The sequence below is a fragment of the Macaca thibetana genome, chromosome 13 (genome assembly GCF_024542745.1).
Source record: "Macaca thibetana thibetana isolate TM-01 chromosome 13, ASM2454274v1, whole genome shotgun sequence".
Taxonomy (NCBI): domain Eukaryota; kingdom Metazoa; phylum Chordata; class Mammalia; order Primates; family Cercopithecidae; genus Macaca; species Macaca thibetana.
The window spans coordinates 86679048-86687729 of record NC_065590.1 but is presented as its reverse complement, the minus strand read 5'-3'; the positions used below and the strand labels follow the sequence as shown (position 1 = coordinate 86687729).

The window sequence follows — 8682 nt, the reverse complement described above, 5'->3', positions numbered from 1 at the left end:
AATGTAAGGCCTCAGAAAGCTTCAACAGCCCAGTCTCTGTGGCAGTCGGACCAAACGCTGGCCTTGTAGCCTGTCAGCCCCTTTACTTGCCACGCTTGCGAATGAACAACCATGATCTACGGGTGTCATTAAGACAGAGATGGTCTGGTTAGGAACACTGGCCCAGTGACCCTGCCCCTGGCACCAATCACTATGACAACAGCTCAATAGGGTCCCAAGGGCCTAAGAATCCTGCTTCTACTGAGGGCGAGGTTGGCTGAGGTCAGACAAAGAGGGATTAATAGAGCCCTGTTCTCATTAAACCACAAAGCGCCATTATTACAAGTTGCAACGGCCCTAGCAGGAGATGTATCATGCTTTCAAGTCACAGAGAACCCAGCAAACCAAAGAGAATGGTTCCAGCATCAGCCACAAAGTCACCCTGGGACCCAGAATCAGAGAAGGAGCAGAAAAATCTGAAATAACGCAAATGTTCAACAGACGTTTGCATAACACACAGACCAGCCATAAAATAGCACGGATTGTGGACATTCAAACAACGATGCTGATTGTATTTTCTACATTAAAATCCTCATGATATGTGGAAACAAGTTCACAAAAACTGTAAATAAGCAACATTTTTGTTTAAAAACTCATATACATATGTATAGACAGTGAAAATATAGAAGAAAAATATTTCAAAATGGGTGTAGTCATCTTTGAAAAGTGAGATCCTGTGTAATTCTTTTTCTTTTGGTTTATCTGTATTTTCATAAAAAACATTTGTTTCTCTTGCATTTCAAAATTGTTTTATTCTTTTAAAAATTGGTGCAGAGAATTCTAGGGTGGAGTGGTCATTCTTTGCCTCTCGAGTCGAACTTCAGTTAATGAAACCCACAAGAGGGCACTGTTTTGGAGAGGGAAACTTTCTTTTACACTAGTATTTTATTTTATTTATTTATTTATTTATTTATTTATTTATTTATTTATTTTGAGACGGAGTCTTGCTCTGTCGCCCAGGCTGGAGTGCAGTGGCCGGATCTCAGCACACTGCAAGCTCCGCCTCCCGGGTTTACGCCATTCTCCTGCCTCAGCCTCCCAAGTAGCTGGAACTACAGGCGCCCGCCACCTCGCCTGGCTAGTTTTTTGTATTTTTTTTTTTTTTTTTTAGTAGAGACGGGGTTTCACCGTGTTAGCCAGGATGATCTCGATCTCCTGACCTCGTGATCCACCCGTCTCGGCCTCCCAAAGTGCTGGGATTACAGGCTTGAGCCACCATGCCCGGCCTACACTAGTATTTTATTAATTCAAGTACTAATACTTAAAAATTTGTTTTACATTAACCAGTGTATAAGAAAATTATTCTAAATAGTACCGTATATTCTCATGCCTTCTTGCAATTGAGTACAGTAAAAATAGTTTATCATTAGCTTCATCACTGTGAAGGGTGCAGATTCTACCATAACACATAATATGCTGATTTTTAGGGCTATTGGCTAAGCAGAAGGGTTTGTATCTACACTAAGCAGCTTCAGATTACTTCCCTTACTAAGTATCTAGACTTGCTTTTTATAATTTTCCAATTTCTTTCACTACTGATAAACCATCAGTATCAGTATTCTACAGCAACTCCTTGCCACTTTAATTTGGTGCTTCTAATCTGCCGTCATCTTGGAAAAATACAATTACTTGTTAGAAGTGTGAGTAAACTGAGAACGCAGATCTGAGGGAGGGTTTGATATGGTTTGGCTGTGACCCCACCCAAATCTCATGTTGAATTGTAGTTCTCATAATTCCCACATGTTGTGGGAGGGACCGAGTGGGAGGTAATTGAGTCATGGGGGCGGGTCTTTCCTGTGCTGTTCTCCTGGTTTTAAGTTTCACGAGGTGTGATGATTTTATAAACGGAAATTTTCCTGCACAAGCTCGCTCTTGCCTGCCGCCATGTAAGAGGTCCTTTTGCTCTTCCTTTGTCTTCCACCATGATTGTGAGGCCTCCCCAGCCATTTGGAACTGGGAGTCCATTAAACCTCTTTCCTTTATAAATCACCTAGTCTCAGGTGTGTCTTTTTTTTTTTTTTTTTCAGACGGAGTCTCGCTGTGTTGCCCAGGCTGGAGTGTAGTGGCGCGATCTCGGCTCACTGCAAGCACCGCCTCCCGGGTTCACGCCATTCTCTTGCCTCAGTCTCCCGAGTAGCTGGGACTATAAGCGCCCGCCACCACGGCTGGCTAATTTTTTGTATTTTTAGTAGAGATAGGGTTCCACCGTGTTAGCCAGTGCTGGGATTACAGGTCTGAGCCACTGCGCCTGGCCTCAGGTGTGTCTTAATTAGCAGCATAAGAAGAGACTAATACAGGGTTTCAAAGTGAAGGTACTGGCAAGCTGGGATCCAGAGTGGGGAAGTGTCCAAAACGGACGGCTCCTTTGGGCAGTGGCTCACGCCTGTAACCCCAGCACTTTGGGAAGCGGAGGTGGGCGGATCAGAGGTCAGGAGATCGATACCAGCCTTGGGTGAAACCCCGTCTCTACTAAAAATACAAAAAAATTAGTCGGGCGTGGTGGTACGCGCCTGCAGCCCTAGCTACTCGGGAGACTGAGGCAGGAGAATCGCTTGAGCCTGGGAGGCGGAGCTTGCAGTGAGCCGAGATCGCGCCACTGCACTCCAGTCTGGGCAACAGAGCGAGACTTCGTCTCAAAAAAAAAAAAAAAAAAAAAAAAAAAAAAAAAAAAAAGTCCTGTAAGTTATGTTGAAGAGTTTGGATTTCATCAGGGCAGTTGGGAGTTACTGAAGAATTTCAAGAAGGGAAGCGAGGTGCTCATATGTGTGTTTTTCAAAAGATTACTACAGCAAGGACAATTTTGTGCGTGGCAAAACTGTTGGCAGGAAGACAGAAAGATGTGGGTTTGGAATACAAAGGAAAGGAAATTGCGCTGTGAGGAGACAGATTATCAGGGAGGTCATCCAGAGCAGGTCTTGCTCTCTTCTAGATGATAAATTCAAACGCATTCTCCCTTTAGGAGGAGCCACGCGGGGAGGATTTATTTCTGGCCTCCATGCCAGGAAGAGCAACACCTCCTCTAAACTGTAGATATATTTTTATGTCATATGCCTGCAAATCTTATATTAATAAATAACTATTTTCCTCTTTGCTTTGGTCACTGGGAAGCTTGTGTATGTAATTCTATGCACTGAATTTACTTTTGGTTTCATTGCAAGATGCATACATTCATTTTGCTCAGAATTCTTTATGGTATCTTTTTGACTTATTTGAATTTTCAAAAGCGGCATCAAATTATTTTTGGGATAAAGTGGAATATAATAAAGAAGTTTTTAAAGCGTTGGCTTGAAGAAACCAAAACATCAATAGCTCTTTAACAGATTCTCAAATCCTTATGATTGCTCATTTTGTATACAGTTTGTGAAATCTGAAGACTGTTTTGGTATGGTCAAATTTGTCTATGTTAAATATTGTTTTTAAAAACTGGGAAGCCGATGACACCAAAAGCACAAGCCCCTGAGGAAAAACTAGATAAACTGGAGTTCATCAAAATTTAAAAGTTTTGTGCTTCAAAGGAACACTAGCAAGAAAGTGAAAATATAGCCCACAGAATGGGAGAAAATATTTGCAAATTATATATCTGATAAGGTTTATCAGGAATACAGAAGAAGCTCTTAAAACTCAATAATAAAAAGACAACACAATATAAAAATGGGCAAAAGATCTAGATAGACATTTCTCCTAAACAGATATACAAATGGCTAATAATAAGCACCAAAAATGTGCTCAACCTCCTTAGTCATCAGATACAAATCAAAACCACCATGAGCTGTCACTTCACGTTCGTGAGGATGGCTACCATCAAAAAGACAGACACTAACAATTGTTAGGGAGGAGGTGGAGAAATGGGAAACTTCATACAGTACCAGTGGGAATATGAAATGGCACAATTATTTTGGAAAACAGTCTGGAAGTTCCTCAAAAAGTTAAACATAGCATCACCATGTAATCCAGCAGTTTTACTCTTAGGTATATATCCAAGAGAAATGGAAACATAGATCCACACCAAAACTTATGCATGAATGTTCACAGCAACATTACTCACGATAGCCAAAAGGTGAAAAAAAGCCAAATGCTTATTAGTAATGAATGGATCAACAAAATGCGGTAAAGCTGTGCAACGAATTGTTATTCAGCCCTAGAAAGGAATGACCCAGGTCTACTGATACATGCTGCAACATGGATGACCCTTGAAAGCAGTGCTAGGTGAAAGAAGTCAGAATTACCAAAAAAATCCACATAATATATTATCCCATGTATATAAAATGTCCAGAATGGGCAAATAGAAAGAGATACAAAGTAGACTAGTTATCGCTTAACGTTGAGGGGATAGAGAGATTGGGATTTGATGGTTAAGGAGCATAGAGTTTCTTTTAGAGGTGATGAAAATATAAAACTGTGGTAGTGTTTGTACAACTCTGTGAATATAATACAACTATTGAATGTACACCTTAAGTGAGTGAATTATACGGTACATGAATTATATCTCAATGAAGCTATTTAAAAAAAAAACAATGAAAGCCACCGCAGCAGTGTGAAGAAGAGGCGAGAACCACCCCCAGACCGACTAAAGCCCGCGCACCGCTGCATGCCGTGTCCAGCACCTATGTCCCGCCGCCGTCGCCGCGGCCACCATGCCCGAGAGAAAGGCTGAAGGGGATGCTAAAGGAGATAAGGCCAAGGTGAAGGATGAACCACAGAGAAGATCCATACGGTTGTCTGCTAAACCTGCTCCTCCAAAGCCAGAGCCCAAGCCTGAAAAGACCCCTGCAAAGAAGGGAGAGAAGGTACCCAAAGGGAAAAAGGGAAAAGCTGATGCTGGCAAGGAGGGGAAAAACCCTGCAGAACATGGAGATGCCAAAACAGACGGGGCACAGAAAACTGAAAGTGTTGGAGATGCCAAGAGAAGTGTGTGCATTTTTGATAACTGTGTACTTCTGGTGACTGTACAGTTTGAAATACTATTTTTAAACAAGTTTTATAAAAATGCAGAATTTTGTTTTACTTTTTTTTTTTTTTTTAGCTATATTGTTAGCACACAGAACACTTCATTGTTGTTTTTGGGGGAAGGGCCATATGTCACTAATAGAATGTCTCCAGAGCTGGATTGATGTGGGGAAAACACCTTTCCCTTCTAGTTTCGAGAGCCTTCCTCTTGGCTTCCAGGGGGAGGGATTCCCTGACTTTAACACACATGGCCACCTTGGCACGAAAGCCTTGTGGTATGGAAAACAAAATTTGTTTTTATGTCCTCTTCTCCCTTTCCATCTTTCAGCATAGACTTAACTCCCTTAAGCCCAGACATCTGTTGGGACCTGACCTCTAGTCATTGGTTACCAGTGTGGCAACCTGGACTTTCCAGTGATGCCACTGAGATGGCACCTGTCAAAAGAGCAGTGGTTCCATTTCTAGATTGTGGCTCTTCAGATAAATTCTGCCATTTTCATTTCACTTCCTGAAAGTCAGGGTCGGCTTGTGAAAAGTTGTTAAACAACATGCTAAATGTGAAATGTCAACCCTCACTCTAAACTTTCCCTGTTCAGAGCGTCAGATGAAGACTTCATTGGGTTTTATAGTGGCTTTCTGATTTTTGGTAGTCCATTGAAGAAGGGAGTTTGAAAGTTGTTGTATACTGTTAACGATTGTCTGCCCATGTCCTTCCCGAAATACCATGATTGTTTATGGAAAGTATCTTTAATAAAGCTGGATACAGTTTGGCTTGGAAAAAAAAAATAATGAAAGCCACCATACTTGGCCTACTCAGTAGACTGTTAATGGGAACCCCAGGTCCTACGTGGCCTTTCAGAGATGGGTTCTAACTCTGGCTCAGTCACTTTCCAGCTATGTAAGCTCCTCACACAAATCACTTCATCTCCCTAAAATGGAGACAGCTACGGCTCATGCACGGTGCGCCTGCGCTGGGTCTAGAGAGCTCTGGAACTCGGTAGGAGCCCAGTCCACTGCTTCCCAGAGGGCCCTCCAAGACCCCTGCCCTCAGAAGGTGCCCAACATCCTAAATGAGTGGGGCCTGCAGGTTCCCTTTATGGAAATTAACTACAAGTGGTCTTGATGATGTTTAAATATTTAAATAACAATTCATCAGACTTTAAGGGTCTGAGACACTCAGGGGAGGTTCTGGAAGGCAGGAGCTGTAGTGTAGCTGAGGATACCTCTTTTGCCCCTGTTCCCCATGGAGTGTTGGGGATGGTCTAAGAGGCAGTCTACACTTCAGGGGTCATTCACCCCTCAGGTGCAGAATCAGTAGCTTTCTAGTCTACACCCCGCATTCTGTTTCTCTCAGCCCCTGAATAAGGAGCCTGCTTTTAAAGACTGCCCCGGGACAGCCTTGGGCATGGAGTTTTCTGTCATGAGATTATAGAAAGTCAGCATCAGGCCCCCTGGTGTTAGAGACAGGTTGACTGAGGTCCAGGGACAGGTGGGTCTGGCTCAGTGGCCTCTCAGCCCAATTCTTTCGAGGATTCCACGAGCATGTCCTGAGCCACTCCAGGAAGCTGGGCTCTGGTCACGTTTCATGTGAGCACCTCTCTGAATTGCAACAACAAATCTGTGGAGTAGACATTAATTACCCTTTTTACGGATGAGAGCACAGAGACTGCCCAAGGTGGCTTAGAGAGCGAGCAAGGCAGGATTCACACCCAGCCTGTCTGACTCCAAAACCAGTGTTCTTTCTTCTGGGCCAGTTCCCCCAATTTCTTCATGTCAGAAGCCAAGCAGGTCGCAGAGGAGGGGAGATGCTTCCATCCCCATCCCCTGAGAGAGACTCTGCCACAGAGTCTGGGTTTTCAGGATATTCTTGGGCCTCACCTGGTTGCACTACCTGCCCTCCCATCCCCACTCCAACTCATTTCTCTCCCTAAACACCAGATTCTCTGCAGCCCTGGCTCCTTGAGGTTGGGAGCATTCATTTAAAGTCCCACGGGAGAAAATGAAAAAGAATCATGGACGTCCCCAGTTCCAGCCTTGAGTCTCTCTCTCAGAATGCCTTTTGTTGCCAAGAAGGATGAAACAGATGTCTTGGCAATAGCTTCAAATGTTTCCTGCCAAACCAGAGGAGAATTTGTCTTCAGTTTAGATGCAGCCAAGACAGACAAGTCCCAGCTCATATTATTCACAGGAAATGCACAAACACACACGAGCTTCCCAAACCTGGGAGGCCCGTGGCTCCCCAGCTTCTCCTCACCAGGATTTCAGCATCATCTATAGACACAGGTTCATGCCTTCCATCCTTCCATGGAAACCCTTGAGGCTTTCCATGCCACCCTCTACCCCTTATCATTGATGACTCCAAGGCCTCAGCCTGGCAGGCAAGGCCACCTTCCTTTTGTTCCCATCGTGTCCTAGGCACACTTTTTGTTTTTGGCGGTGGCGGTGGTAAAACACACATAACATAAAATTTACCATTTTAACCATTTTAAAGGGTACAATTCAGTGGTGTTTAGTATTTTTACAAAGCTGTACAACCCTCGTTGCTATTGACTTCTGGAACATTTCATCACCCCCAAAGGAAAGCCTATATCCACCCAGTAGGCACTCTTCTCCCCTGACTCCCAGCCCCTGGAAACCAGCTACCTACCTTCTTCTGTCTCTTTAAATCTGTCTCTTCTGGGTATTTCACATAAATGGTATCCTACAACGTGTGGCCTTTTGTGACTGGCTTCTTTCACTCAGCTGAATGTTTTCAAGGTTCATCCATGTCCTAGTGTGTGTCAGCACTTCTTGTACTAATACTTTAGGGCTGTTCTTTATGACTGAATAATATTCTGTTGGATGGAGAGACCACATTTTGTTGATTCGTTCTTCCGTTGATGGATGTTTATGTTGTTTCCACCTTTTAGCTATTGTGAATAGTGCCACTAGGAACATTCTTGCATGAGTTTTGTTTGAACTCCTGTCTTCAATTCTTTGGGGCATATACCCAGGACTGGAGTGCTGGGTCATACAGTAATTCTATTTTACTTCTTGAGGAACCACAATACTATTTTCCATAATGACCATACCATTCTACATTCCTATTAGCAAGGTATGAAGCTTTCAGTTCCTCTACACCCTCACCAACATTTGTTATTTTTCTTAAAAAAAAAAAATTCTAGCCATCCGAATAGATTTAAGTGAGTATCTCATTGTGGTTTTGATTTGTATATTTCTGACTAATGGTTTCATTGAGCATATTTCTTTTTTTATTTAATAAACTTTTATTTTTCTAAACGTACAGTTGGTTGGACCTGTTCATGCTTCTTCACCAGCAGCTGGAGAATCTCTACCCTTGGTATTTCTGGTGTAAATTACTTGAGCTCTGTGCTTTGAAACCAGTTTGATAAGTCCTTTATGAAGGAACTCCTGAAGGCTGCCCTGGCCAGGGAGCCTCGAATCTTCAGTCTCTCAGAAATCATAGCTGGGGTTATAAATTTACAGTTGGGAACTTCGTTACCGAGTTTGTCTTAGGTAGTTTTGTCAAACAAGACTAAGTTATTGAGCTTGTCCCGAACTATGTCTTTGGAGCACTTCTTCTTTTTGGCCTTGTCCCCAGATTTGCTCACTGGGTCTTTGTCTTTCCTGCCTGACTTTCTGGCGTCCTTCTTGTTGTCCTTGGGTGGCATTGCGAAGCTCAGAGAGCAGCGGTGA

At 43.2% G+C, this 8682-nt stretch overlaps 1 protein-coding gene across 1 annotated transcript; it reads left to right on the top strand.

Moving 5' to 3' along the window:
* Positions 1–4673: 4673 nt before the first annotated feature.
* LOC126934433 (non-histone chromosomal protein HMG-17-like) lies at positions 4674–8682 on the top strand. The gene is made up of 2 exons (XM_050755236.1): positions 4674–4947; positions 8588–8682. The coding sequence occupies exons 1-2, from the start codon at positions 4674–4676 to the stop codon at positions 8680–8682; spliced, it is 369 nt and encodes a 122-aa protein (XP_050611193.1).

What these genes read in the sequence shown, in the direction of transcription:
- LOC126934433 (XM_050755236.1), top strand. Translation starts at nt 4,674, where the DNA reads ATGCCCGAGAGAAAGGCTGAAGGGGATGCTAAAGGAGATAAGGCCAAG. An exon ending in TGTTGGAGATGCCAAGAGAA is followed by an intron (nt 4,948 to 8,587) that starts GTGTGTGCATTT and finishes CCTTGTCCCCAG; the next exon opens with ATTTGCTCACTGGGTCTTTG.